The sequence below is a fragment of the Lytechinus pictus genome, chromosome 10, assembly GCF_037042905.1.
Source record: "Lytechinus pictus isolate F3 Inbred chromosome 10, Lp3.0, whole genome shotgun sequence".
Lineage (NCBI taxonomy): Eukaryota > Metazoa > Echinodermata > Echinoidea > Temnopleuroida > Toxopneustidae > Lytechinus > Lytechinus pictus.
In genome coordinates this window covers 33,658,955-33,673,767 of record NC_087254.1, presented here as the reverse complement: position 1 = coordinate 33,673,767, position 14,813 = coordinate 33,658,955, and the positions used below count along the sequence as shown (strand labels likewise).

Genomic DNA, 14,813 nt, shown 5'->3' with positions numbered 1-14,813 from the left:
ACCAAATATTCAGCCAGGGAAATCTGGCTTTCATTTTCTTTGTTCCTACAAGTAGAATGTTTCTTCTTGATTTGAAGTTATGATATCTTGTCACAAGTTTTGTTGTGTTGGTGACCAAATAAAAGTCTACTACATTCCACTGATTTTTTTTTATTAAAGAAAAAAAAATGCTGTTGGCTCTCCTGCTTTAAATATGCCATGGTTGATGTTTAAACCATCATTATGAATTGTGACAAGAATCTAATCTGGGCCCTGTTATACAAAGGTTTATAATTGATCACAAACTAGAAACAGTTAATCAATATCATTGATGTTTGTTAGTCATACCTATTATCAAACAATCAAAAACATGTTTGAAACATGAAATGGATTGCAAATATTTGTGTTACTTGATCTACAATTGCAGATCATCCTTATACCCTGAACTTGTATCAAGTTTGCTTTGTTATCAGCCAAGCCAGAGATATTGATATGATATCATAAATATTAAGCAGTATTGTCTTTGGATTTTATTCAATCTTGTTCCCTGTCCATAATTGGGGTCATGCATAGATTTTGTGCGTAGATCAATTTGTAGTTTGAATTCCATTATCTTTCTCATATATATGGGCTCAAAGTTTGTTATGTATAAAGATTTAGATCAAGTCATTGATTTTATTTTCCAATCAGACAGTAATCGTTATCTTACGGTCTATAAAGGGTTTTTATACAGACTGATATTATTATTGAAATGATTGTTTCTCTTTCCATGCTTTGTGTTGTCTGTTCCACAGGCCATATATTATTTGATATGTATAGGACAACCATGACCTACTAGTCGATGGTACAATGTAGGCTGTAGCTGCATGTTTTTCCTTCGATCTATAGTGTAGGAAAAAGTATTTGAAGTTAATGATACAGTGTACATGGACAATATGATTTTTTCCTTCATTGTTTCATTAGGCATAATATAGGAAAGAGTATTTGATATTGAATTTTGATAAATTTATTAATACTTATTTTCTTTATTTTTTTTCTTCATATCTTTCTTACAGGGCATAGAGTACTTGATACAGAACAACCTTCTGAAGGAGACACCGGAGGAGGTTGCACAGTTCCTTTACAAAGGAGAAGGTCTGAATAAAACAGCGATAGGAGACTACTTAGGAGAAAGGTTTGTATATATGCGTATTATATCTATCATCTATGCCACACCCACTCTCTTGTTCATTCTGAAAAATTCTATAAAATTTTGTCTTTAAAGTGTACATACTGCTTTGAAAATAACTATTAACCCTTTTGGGGTTTATCAAAATAGAGAAGAGTGAGTGAAATGCTAAAACAAGTGATGGGTACTCGTACATGTATGTATCAAATTTACCAAAAAATAAACGATGAGCCTTGACCCCTGAAATAAATGCCCACGTTGGACTGAATTTTCTTCCAGCATGAATATACACTGTAAAAGGCGAACTTGGTAAATGGTAATGATAATGTGTGAAGGCGTCCTAGTCTAGTGGTCAAGACTGATTCAATCTGAGGGACGTGGGTTCGATTCCCAGCTGTAGTGTGTTTTCCTTCAGCAAGAAATTTACCCACGTTTTGCTGCACTTGACCCAGGTGAGGTAAATGGGTACTGGCAGGAAGTACTTCCTCAAAAAGCTTTGAGCACCTAACAAGGTGGATACGTATGCTATACAAATCCTATTTTATTTATTATTATAATGGGCTGTGTTCTTGCCATCCCCCATCTTATGTAATAGAGAAATCCTTAGAAATCTTTGGTCAATTATGCTTGCTTGAGTAGGCCTACATTTTGCTAACTCACTGAAATATGATTTTTTACCAGTCAAAAGTACAGAGACTCAATGCTAATGCAATCAAGTTGGTCTCTCTTTATTTACCATGCATTTTTCTTTCCCAACCTTATTGAGTCATTGTTGTTTGTAGGTGCTTGTCTGTATTTCCCATAGCAATTTGCAGTTCATGGGTATTTTATTCACCAGTAAATTGTCCAAGTAGATCAACAGAACCTATGTTTTCAAAGTCCAAGTAAACAAGCACAAATTTTTGGCCGATTCAAACAGATGTGACCATGACTGAACAAATAGCACAATTTGTGCTGATCTGTTTTATTCATGTGTCAATGATATTCAGTGCTTCTGTTCCTAGCAATGACAAATGTAAATACATAAAGTTATTCTTTTTTATTGCTACAACAGTATTGTTAGGTAAACACATTTCAGTAACATGTTTTAAGAGTACACATACCCTCTTCACACTGGCCACAAACACCGCTACAGTACTGGGACTGTCCCGAGACTGTATCGGTGTTGCCTACAGTGTGAATTCTCGGACCCGCGATAAACTAGCCCAGGATCACCTCGCCTCGCAATAACTCTGCAACAAACTATCGCTACTCGTTAGGCAAGTCATAGTGATAGCAGCGGGACAGCTCTGCGACTGTCGCGGTATTCGTTCAGTGCGAAGGCGCACTGCTACAACATCGGGATAAACCACTTGTGATATGTTTACTATAATGTGGGGCATCATCTAGTGGTTATGACTCTTGTCTTTCAATCTGAAGGACATGGGAGGGGTGGTGGTCAGAACCCCTGAAGCTTGAATGTGAGGCCTTGTGTATATATATATGCCCCAAATCGGCTCTTATGTTGACATCTTGACTTCTCATTCATCACAAATTAGGAAATAGTTGAAAATATTTCAATTCCTTTATGTATTTTTCTGTAGAGGCTTGCATGCACCACATTGCAATGCCTGATGCACCACGGTTGGTGTGTACACGGTTAATTGAAAACCTCTGGCTTAAATTTTGTAAGGTTGACTGTGAAGTTGACTGTACTCTTGAACTCCAAAGATTGACCCTCACAAGCTTTTGTGTCTGTATACTATTCCTTTAGGAATGCTATGGTTCTTGGGATGCATATGGTAGTGTAGGGTAAATGAGGAGGGGTCAAGTTCTATTAATGACTGTATAACATGTCAAACTACTCAGAGATGTCAGCTGCAAGAGACAGGTTTCTGTTCGGCAAACTGCTTTGAAGCAAAGTCATGCCTGTTGAAAGCATGTTTAAATGATAATTAGTTGGGATACAAAGGTTGAGGGAGGAACCACTCCACTGTTTAGGTGTATACATGTGCAACCATCCCCCCCCCCCCCCCCCCCATTTAAAAAAAAAAGAAGATAAATAATGAATAAAAAAGAAAACAAAAAACTAAAATAGAAAATAAAAGAAAGAAATAATAATAAAAAAAAAACAAATGTAAAGGAAATAGATAATAGAAATTGAAAAAAAGTGGTTTGCATGTAGTAATTGAGTAAATGCATATTTTGCTAGTAAAAACCTGATATTTAGGGACACTGTAATCCAGAAAATTGTAAAGGTATGTTGTTCATTGTTATTACAACAGATGTCCCCCTTAAAATTCAATATTATTGTATAAAGAAAATAGGTCCAATAAAATCTAAGGGATTTTTTGTATTGTTTCAATAAGAAATATAAAATATGAAATTAACTGAGAGAAAAAAATAAGAGATAAAAGGATGTAAAATTACCTAATTATGAAATTGTCCCTAATGATGTAATATACTCAATGGGCTTCACTATTTTAATTACCCTTGAATTCCTTGACCTACGCATATCATAAAGTTTGACTGTGAAAGTGAAATGAGGCTTGTCATTTCCTTGGGGATTTTTCTACAAAAATTAATGGATACTTGTAAATAAATAAACAAAGCAGAAAATAAGATGTCCTGTTATGGTTCCAAATGAAAGAGAAATACAACATTTTCACTTAAAAGGTAGGCCTATACAGAAAGTAATTCTACCAGGAGAGATAATGTGTGTCGAGTATTAATCAGCATTTTTTCGTAAAACTGTGTATGGTAGTGATGAAGCGAAAGGCAGACAAGGATATTTATCCCCTGGGAGGAAGAGATACAAGCCAAATCACATCAATTTCTTTGACCCTACAACCGGAGCTGTAATTAAATTCTGTCGTTGGGTGGATAGGTTTTCCCTGTGACCGGCATGTAGATACACCTCTTTTAACTCCATCTCCTTCCCATCATGCCTCAGTCCAATAGCAGGAGTACATCTACGATTTTTGGGGGTGGACATTATAATGTGATCAACATTGTTCACATATTTTGGATCACATCAATTGTATATCATATCTCAGTACGTATCTGAATGATGTAAATTTGTGAAATGGTACAAACGAGAAAATGGATACTTTTTCCCCCTTGTAATGTTGGCCCCTAATGTTATAATTTGTAAATGACGTTCAGAAAGGTGTAACTCGTTGGTATGAAATCAACTAGTATGTTTCGTCTAGATCATAGAAGCAGTTTTATAGTGGAATTTATGATTTTCTTTTTATTATCGATTCTATTCATGTGAAAATTATAATACACAGTAAATAAAGAGAGATTAGTGTGCTCTTTTGCAACGTTTGCAGGATTTTAAAAATGTGTACTTCAGGGCATTTCGCCCCCTTTCTTCATATTATACATTTTCGTGGTACAATTACCTCGATATAGTGTTTAATGTATTGCTGCAAACAAAATTAGAATTCGATTGAGGAGTTTGCCTGCAGTATAAACAGGAAGAAGAAGAATTCCCCAGAATCAATGAATTCCAGTAAAACTTATATTATAGCCATAGTTGTGTCTGACACTTGACACCCGGCTGTAGACACCAGCCTCAAGACTATAGTACATTTATATTATTCTTATTGTAGTTTGTATTTAATGAATTTAATTACCCCCCACCCTCTCCCACATGAAGAAATCATAATGACACACTGACACTGACAATGCAATAGACAAAGACAATGTATACTATCTAACATTGTTTCTATGTTGCTTACTCCTTGAGGCTCAGATATGAAATAATATATACTTTCCGTGGTTGAGCGTGCTTTGGTTAGGACCATTGAAAATGTGATGTATGTTCATCTCCCCTTGTTAGAGCTGTAATTGTATACTCGGTGTGTCAATTTCACTATAATCTAGGACAATGTACCCCCAGGGGCTTACTGAAGCTCAACCTTAATAAAAAAAAAAGGAAAATTGTCACTCCCCAAGTAAATATCTTTTCTCCAGTAGTTCCACGTATCAAATTATTTTGTTACACGAAGGCTTACTAAATATTTCATTTATGATGCAAGTGTGAACCTATTTTTCACATAGAATTGAATGGTCCAGGATATGGATATTTCTTATATGGTAATTAGGCCCATGCCTTAAAAAGATGTGTCATCATTTAAAGGAATTACAAAATTTATCATTTACAGTAATTACAATAGTTATCATTTATAGCTATTACAATAATAATAATACCAACATGCTTATATAGAAACATATCACTGCCAAATGCGTCCCTATGCGCTTCATTGGATATTATTACCCTGGCTTTAGCCCGCAGCCTTTTACAACGTGGTGGCATTTCAAGGAATAAATTCCTGCCAGGTACCCATTTACCTCACCTGGGTCGAGTGCAGCACAATGTGGATAAATTTCTTGGAAATTACGCCATGGCTGGGATTCGAACCCACGACCCTCTGTTTCATAGTCCGAAGATTAATCCACTGGGCCACAATGCTCCACTCTAATAGTCACATTATTATATTATATTATATTTAGTTGGTGATATTCACAGATTTGCTAATTTCTCTATTAAAGGTTCAAAGTAATCTCTTTTTTTTTGGGGGGGTGGGTACTCCCTGATTTTTTGAGGTGTGAGGCCCAGACATAGTACCCGTCACCTAACTTTAGGGGCTAATTTTGAAAAAATGTAGACATGTTAAATTGTGGGCATATGTAAAAGTACCCCCCCCCCCCCCATAAAAAGCTGATATTTATTTTATCTGTGGTATGATATGGATATATTTCTTTTAGTCTTGAGAGTGAACTGTTACATTTCTTTCATGTTTATTTTTAAACTCTGTTCTTTTTCTTTCACAGGAAAGACTTCAATATAGAGGTACTGGAATCGTTTGTAGCTCTCCATGAGTTTAAAGACATGATCCTCGTACAGGCACTAAGGTAAATAGCAATAATCAAACCATAATAAAGTCTCAAAACATCAGAAATATAAACTTACTGATATGATATATGATGGGCAATATCAGGCTTAGAATTGGCCAAGTCAACCCCATCAAAAAAGTTGATTTGAATGGAGACAAATCAATCATATATGCATTATGCTGAAATTTTCATAAAAATTGGATGTAAAATAAGAAAGTTATGATATCTCCAAGTTTTCCTTTTCTATACACATTGAAAGACGTCTTGACATTTCATGACATTTCCGAGGTGGAATAAATTCCTCGTCAGTATATTACGTTATAGTTCACTTTGAATTCTGTCATACATGTACACGTGTTTATCAATTTACAATTACAAGCAGGAAATCACCCTAATGTACAGACAAGAAGTCATCATTAGAGTGTTGGATATTTGTACACACACATCACATAAATGCTCATTGCATTAAAATGTATTGGACTCGTCTCGGCAATGTTATTTTACATTTTATAATGAAGTATTTCAGTCCATATGGTATCTGTCAAGTGCAGACGATCAATACTCGAGAATGATAGAATGCAGAAATCCACTGGGGGATATTGTACACATGCAGAATTTATTATGAAGTTGAATGCAAGATGCAGCACCCAGCCAGACAGCAATCATTATTATTTGTAAAATATGTCTGTAACAACCTCAGTGGAATAGTGCCAATGCATATTCTTTGTATCAGAAGTGGAATGTATCTGGGTATCTTTTTACAACATTTTGGATGTCACATTTATTCCCATAGAAAGCAAAGGGGAGTACAACGAAAATAAGTCCAGGTTACTTTTTTTTCCTTTTGATGAACTATTACAGGGGTTATGTTATGAATAATAAATTGCAGACAAATAATATGATGCAAACAAAATATTTTAAGAACAGCCATCATTGTTGATCTGTATTATCTAGGCCTCAATAGGGTCCTAAATTTTACGAGAAGTCACGGTATGTCTTGTTTTCTCAATTTCATGCTCTCAGGCCCCCCCCCCCCCCAAAAAAAAAAAAAAAAAAAAGTTAGTAATATATCAACCAACTCAACTAATTTCCTTTTCAATATAACCTTTCAACTATGATGGGGGGGGGGTCATCTGAAGTAAATTAAAAATTTTATCATTGTATTTTAATAGTCACAACAGGGAAAATGTTTTGTCTGTTACTCTGGGGTCCCGTTTGGGGTAGTATCATGTGACTTCTCTGTACCTCAAAGCACTCTTATACATGCTCATTCAGCCAATCAAATATTGGCAAATTGGCATCGTTCCTAAAGAACCTTAAAACCCATCACCCAAATGAGGTGATTTAGGAACATTTTTGTGCAATATGATATTCATCAGTTATGCCTGGCAAGGGCTTGATGTCTTGTTTTGGCCTTGATAATGGGAGATGGTCGTGTCTGATATGAGATCGTTATTGCCCCAGCTGTCTGAGTATTTGATGAAAATGATCTTTATAGATGATATCCCTCACCATCAATAGGTCAAAATTATGAAGTTACCCTGCATTCAAGCTCATCATGACGTTCATGTATACGCAATACATTACTTTTTTTTTTTTTTTTTATACTTGTAGACTTAAGTTAAAGTGAAAATTGACTTTAGTTGATATGTTTCAATGTTGAATCATGTCTGAAATTCTATGGGAAGAAGAAAGGGGAATGGATTTTTTGTAGCAGGAAAAGTTGGCTGTTTCCTGTATTATCAGGCTGGAAATTCAATTAACATTACAAGATTTCCTTCAAATATATATGCTTCATGAACATTAGGCAATTAATTGTAAAAAAGATAAAGTCAGTAATTATAAAACATATGTATATGTATATTTTAAAAATGATGTTATTGTTTGTTGATGTGTACGGTACCTTAAAATGTATTCTGAGTACATTGCTTTTCTTCTTGATCAATTAAGAGTATTTTGTGTATTTCTTTGTGTATTTTCAGGCAATTCCTGTGGAGTTTTCGTCTGCCTGGGGAAGCTCAGAAGATTGATCGTATGATGGAATGCTTTGCAAAGCGTTACTGTGAAACCAACCCTGGGGTCTTTGAATCAACAGGTATACACCTATTTTTCAAAATAGTATGTCTCACATCTTAGAAGAAAATGATGGGGGTGTCCAATCTCAAAAACAACCTTCCCTGTTTAACATGTGAAAAAAAAGATAACCACCCCCCTCCCAAATAAAAAAAATAAAAGAAATCAAAATTTATTTGAAAATTCACCAAAAAGCCTCAAGAAAAAAATAAGAGCACCCATAAAATGCCATTGGTCTAAATCCAAAATGAAATATTGGATACTCTACAAAACTTTGAAATTATAGCCATCTTGTGTCAAAAAGATATTTTTTCCTGGTTTTACTTTCCATAACATGTCAATGTTGCTGTGGATGTAAGCTGCCAACACTTGATTGAGAATGTAAGAAATAATTAGCGACTATACCACAACACATATACTTTGATTGCTATAAGTTGTAAGACTGAAGGTTCAATAACAGTATTGTGAATGGTTACCCTTTCTCTCCCTTTCATCCAGATACATGCTATGTGTTATCGTTTGCCATCATCATGTTGAACACCAGTCTACACAACCCTAATGTCAAGGACAAACCCACACTAGAAAGGTTTATCCACATGAACAGAGGGATTAATGAGGGAGGTGATTTACCTGAAGAACTTCTCAAGGTATTTATTGACTTTAATCCCAGTAGAATTACTTATGGGAATGAATTCTCTAGATTCGCCGCAGGCTCTATTCTTTCTCAATTCATATACTATTTTCAAACGTAGACTTCGAGCTGCCGTATGTTGTTTTGTTTTAATAAATAACATTTTACTACTACTACTTTATTAGACTAAGTTATTACAGCTGGTCTGTGCTAGCCTTTGTGCTACTGTGTTATCTATCTATCTATCTGTCTATTAATTTTCTCTTAATCTACCTATATATCTGTCTATCTATCTGTCTGTCTGTCCTTGTGTCTTTCCTTCCCCTTTTCCCACCCCACTTGGCAATCCTGTATCCTATGAATAATCCTTGACTATAGTATGATCTCTCTCACTTCTCTCGAAGTATTCATGACACCTTGGTTTTCTTCCAAAATGCAAGATTTTGACCCAATTAGTCTTTCTTGGCCCATGATTCTGTCAAAGATTTCTCAGATATAGAACCTTAAAGGGGGAAATCTTTGTTCCTTTTCTTGCGATGACTGCTCTACTACATCTGTTACATGTATTGAACAGAACCTACCTTGAGATCCAGGTAAAGACTGAACCTGATTTATTTTTAATTGATGCATTGTTTTAATGAAAATGATTCTTGAAAAGTCAAATACAACTGCATTTTAATGGAATCGGATAGGCCCTGACGGTGAGACATATTAGATCATTAGACATTGATCCTCAAAATCTGTCTACGTATTCTGGCATAAAAAAATTACTTCAGTAGGAAGTTGCACTGACATTAAAATAGAATTGACATTTTATAGCACTCACCTGTGACCTTTACTGTGACGATATATACACAGGTAAATTAACGATTACAATGCTTCGAGACATCTGGTAAAATGCTCAAAGATAGAGCAATTGAAGTGAATTGATTGCCTTCCGATTTCTGATTTATTCAAAACCACATCCTTCCTTGTAATGTTTATCATGAAAGGGAAAAAGTTTGGCACAAACCCGCGCTTGAATGTGTTATCGTTGGAACTGGGATTTAAAGTGTGATATCCTGATTTTTATCTGAGACAGTCCATTTATTGACTGGGGAAGGGTGGGTATTTCTATTGAGGGATCAGACCATTATAAAATCACATGGTTACAGAATATTGTCTCAATGTAGTGGCCCTCTTATTTAACAAAACTCACTTTCTGAAATATTACAAAATCAACCCTTTAGAAAGTTCATTTGTCTTGTAATTCTTAAGTATTATGTTCCGTAAGTTGAATTTTCCTCTCTCACCCAAAATCAAACTTTTATCATAAGATTCTCTTCATATAGACCACTTATCTATCAAAACCACTTTTCCTGTGGTTTTTTTTTAGCATGTTTCTCAACAATTTGGTTTCTTGTGATAGAGTTTTAGTTGATGTGTTATGTAAGATATAGTGAAAGTATATAATTCAGGAGATTTCAACCAAATATTACAGCAAAGTTCTAAAACTTATTTATCACATGCACACCTTAGTTGAAATGAACATCCCTTTTTCTAATAATAGATCGTACCTTGGGCTATGTCTGAGGAGCACAGGTGGGGGAAACCACTTTGGCACAGAGGGATGTCCACACCATCCTGTGGGATTGTAATCATTTTCTTCAAAGGTGTATTGTCTAGTTTTTCCCTGGGACACCTCTGGTCTCTGCTACTTCCTTTGTGAAACCAAGGATGGAAATGAGAGCCAGTCTTTGTAGCTAGGTGTAACACTAAAACAGCGGACAAGAATAAACCCCTTTCACCTACTTTACCTTCTCTTCTTAGTCTTCCCTCTCTCATCTTTTCTCTTATGCCTATGCCTATCGAGTATCTATGATTGTTGTTGGGTTATTTAAAATTAAAGTTATGGCAATGGTGGCAACCCTACATTTCATTGAAAACATATAATTCCTGTAGAGAACCCTTGGTAGGCCAAAGATGGTTGCCACTTGAAAAGCCCCTGAAAAAGTAACATTTTCTGAACTGTCCGAAAAATTATGAAATTTGAGATCCAAGGTTTCAACAGCCCACTGGTGATGTGTAATTACCAAAAAGTGATGTAGAAGGCTGTTTTAGGTGTTTCCATTTGATCCAAGTTCAGCAGACCTTGATAGACTTCATGAACCGAGTCACCAGGGATATCCGTTGGTGGTAATTGTTGCTATGTGTAGGTCATGACCAGGGTTGCAGAGAGAAAGCCTACCCTTCATTTTTCCTGAAACTGGTCAACATCTGGATCCTGTGTTAGACAAAGCCTTGTAATTGATCATGGGACATATTTTAACAATTGATTGCATTGACTATAATGTACAATCAATCATAAAAATCAAACATACCATCAATTTCTATGTTTTGTGCTATCGGACCCTGGTCCTCCACTGCCACTTCCCATTTCCAGTACAAATGATTTCATTCCACAACCATGGGGTTCAAATTTTTTTGTATCTCTTTCTTTCTTCCGCACCGTCTTGTCTTCTTGCAGAGCTTATATGAGAGCATAAAAAACGAACCTTTCAAGATCCCGGAGGATGATGGGAACGATTTGACGCACACCTTCTTCAATCCCGACAAAGAGGGCTGGTTAATGAAGCAAGGTAAGTTTTCTGTCTTGTTTTCAGACATAATGTCTAGGATTTTTTTTTTGAGAGGTTCACTCCAGGATTCAATTACTCTCTCATGAAACGTATGTTGTCTTTATATATTTTAATGCTTTAAACCTTTAAACATTTCATCATTTATTTAAAACACCATTTGATTTTTCATTTTTTGTTCAGTGACACCACATTGTCAATTTATTTCCCAAGATATTTATCTTTCTATGAAGAGTTATCCAATATATACTTTATTTATATAGACAAATTGCATGATTTTTGTTAATTATTCAGATATATGTTATTTGATAATCTCATTAACTATATAACAAAATGTGAGAAAATATATTAGCATTGCCACACATATTGCTTCAGAAATAAGCTTACATATGTTATTGCCTTGATACATGTTATAATTATTCACTAAATCTTTATAATCAGTCTTTGCCAAAGAGTTCAATTATATTGCACCTGTGAGCTTTTGATATGATATTAGCTACTTCAAAATTTGTATGGAGAGGATAGACAAACCATAAATCAGCTTTAATCATAATTTATAGATATGTAGAACGGTTGCAATGATTCCTACTAACATACTAAATCATATTTATCATTTTAACATTTGATTTCAGTATAGAAATTCATCCTATAAATTATATGTATAGATACAAATTGTGTTTCATATTGTGATTTCTATAATTGTGAGTTTTCAAAAATGTACTTGATGTGATCCTAAACTCCTAAAATAATTATTTTTATTTCTTTTCTTTCAAATTGTGAGAAAAATAAAAAGCCATGATGCTAATGAAGTGTGTGCAAAGGCTACTATTATGAATGTATTATTTGGAAATATGAAATTTTACAATCAGCTTCAGTGGAATGGGTTTGGAAAAATATAAAGAAAATGCATACAGTCAATCCATAACAAACATGTGTGGCAGAAATTTCCCATGTTTTATATGGATCGAGCTTAAAAAAACAATAGAGAAGAAGAATAGTTGTTTCTAAAAAGGGTTTGTTTTTCCACAGCATGTTTTAACTTTAAAACTAACAACAAATCACATTTTGAGGAGATTTTAGGGAAGTCGTGTTTAAAAGAAGAAAGAAAGAAATGCAAGAGCATGCCAGTTACAAAATTGGCAACTCTTTCCGGTCTAGAGCATTGTTCTTGAAAGCTCTCACTTCCGCACTTCCTTGTTCTTGAAAGCTCGCTTCCTGACAGAATCAATAGTCATGATGTGGGTGGGGGGGGGGGGGGGTTAGAGGATAAATTTTGACACCTAGTAAAATACATCATTGGTCACCTAAAATAGATTAATGAAATTAAGAATGTAGAATCTCGGTAAAAATCAAGTTGCTTTGAATAGAATTCATCATAATTTCTTTGTCACATATATAATGCTATTGCCTTTTTACTAGCTAATGCACTATATGGAAGCATACATAAAGATATTAACTGCACAGGAAGAATGAATGTGTTATTTGTGGTTCGATTTTTAATTCAGTTGGTCAAAAATTTGCAATGCTAGCATTATATCGTGTGCAATGCTGTGCAGTGTATTATACAAAGTACTGGCATACTCTAATATGCAAGCAACCAGCCCTGAATTTAATACCGTTTGGGTTCTATAAGTTCTCAATAAGTAACTTTTCATCAGTAATTCTCTTCTCATTCTTCTAAATGTTGCATGAGACAGTTCACTTAAGTTATTAGACTAGAGAAGTATTCTAACATATTTTCTGGCATTTTAGAATCTGTATCATTAAAAGATCATTTTCAAAGTCAAACATAGTTTGTTTCTGTTGCATGGAAAAACTATTGATGTTTTCAAATCAATTTCATTTTCTGGTGATCATTAAAAGATATTAAATTTTGAGAAGAAAATCATTACAGATCGTTATTTAGATTATCTAATTTATTCATTTCCCCCTTATTTCTGAATTTTCAAGGTTTATTTTCTTAACATTTGTAATCATTCATTCATAACATTTTGGTTTTCATGAATTATTTTCCTGATAGTCCCAATAGTTGAAAAATAATATTATTTATTTTTAACCAAATTAATTGAGTGTGAATATTTTTTTCCTTTGTTTCTTCAAGCGGAAGTTGATTTAATAGCGTTTGATTAAAGCTGGTCTGATGATTATTTTAGGAAATATTTAAATTTTTCAAATTCATCATTCACCAATAATGTATTTTCCCCATCTCCTTTCTATACTTGATTCTCATTATGTTTTTTTCTACTTATCCGTTGCCTGCCTGCGACTCACATGCATACCTACACACATTTGCATGTGTGGTGACTCCATGTCCTAAATTTTTTGGGTGCGGTGTGACAATCTGTAGGAGGTCAGTGCATATTACCCACAATGCCGTTCCTTCCACGGCTTGTGATTTATCTTCCTCTCTTTCTTCCTCTTTCTGTTTTTTGGCGGAGAATTTTGATGATATCGTGACTTGCAACGTGTTCTTGTTTGTATTTTTATTTGTTGGGTGCAAAGGTGCATGTTATTCATTATTCTTGTTCTTATTCCAAATCTCTTTGCCTTTGTGTTTTCATGTACTAATTTTTTAAATGCGTGCTTTGAAACTCACTGTCGAAACGTTTGCTCTTTAATTTGAAAAAAGAAGGAAAATGCTCTTGCCTGTACCTGAAAAGTTGTTTTGTTTCAGATGTTTCAACCTTAATTAAGTCACATTGTTTTCATTTCACTTATTTGTTTTGTTTTCTCACCTTTTTGTTTCCCATCGTCACCTTCCACTACATTTCTTTTCAACAAATAATTAAATAGAATATAATGAAAATCATCATTTTCTGCTTCACACCTACTTTTGGTTTTCTATGATTTCTGGGTGCATGTTGTGATTTAACATAGTGGTGATTGGATTTAACCTTAAATCATTTCTGCAACTGCATCTTTATGATTTCTCTTCATCTAATTTTTATTTATTTGATGCTCAGAAGATTAATCAACATCATTGAGACTTAAAATAGTTTTAAGGTTATTGTCAACTTTGTCACTTACATGTAGAAATATCAATTGAAAGCTGTAGTCGAGTTGCTCTTAGCATAGTCCAAGCTTAAATGATGTTCATTGTCATATTGAAAATAAAATGCTAGCCATTTCTACTTTTCATGTATTATTAACATCTGTAGTTTGATGTAATGGTGTTTTCATTTGTCTATTGAAAATGGTTTTGAATCTGTTCACAAAAGCTCTTCTAATAGATGAGGTGTATAAAATCATGAATTTTTTTTTCAAAGTTACATACGTTACGGTTGAATTAAAAAAAGTATCCTTGAAAAGTGGATCTGATTATTAACTTTGACTGAATGTAAATAAGAAGAACAGTACATGACGAAGGAATTGTTAATTTTTATCATGATCAAATTTGTTAAACAATAGAATTTAACTTAAATGTATTTTATGTAGATATTCAATTCTATGGTTCAAGCTAAAA

At 34.2% G+C, this 14,813-nt stretch overlaps 1 protein-coding gene across 1 annotated transcript in view; it reads left to right on the top strand.

Moving 5' to 3' along the window:
• Nucleotides 1-1,038: 1,038 nt before the first annotated feature.
• The window catches only part of LOC129270523 (cytohesin-1-like), a 36,178-nt gene continuing 22,403 nt past the window's right edge, over nt 1,039-14,813 (top strand). The window contains exons 1-5 of the mRNA XM_054907892.2: nt 1,039-1,153; nt 5,969-6,049; nt 8,014-8,126; nt 8,603-8,751; nt 11,242-11,353. Of these exons, the coding sequence (XP_054763867.2) occupies nt 6,027-6,049; nt 8,014-8,126; nt 8,603-8,751; nt 11,242-11,353 (397 nt within the window). The 5' untranslated portion in view covers nt 1,039-1,153; nt 5,969-6,026. The remainder of the gene's footprint in view (nt 1,154-5,968; nt 6,050-8,013; nt 8,127-8,602; nt 8,752-11,241; nt 11,354-14,813) is intronic.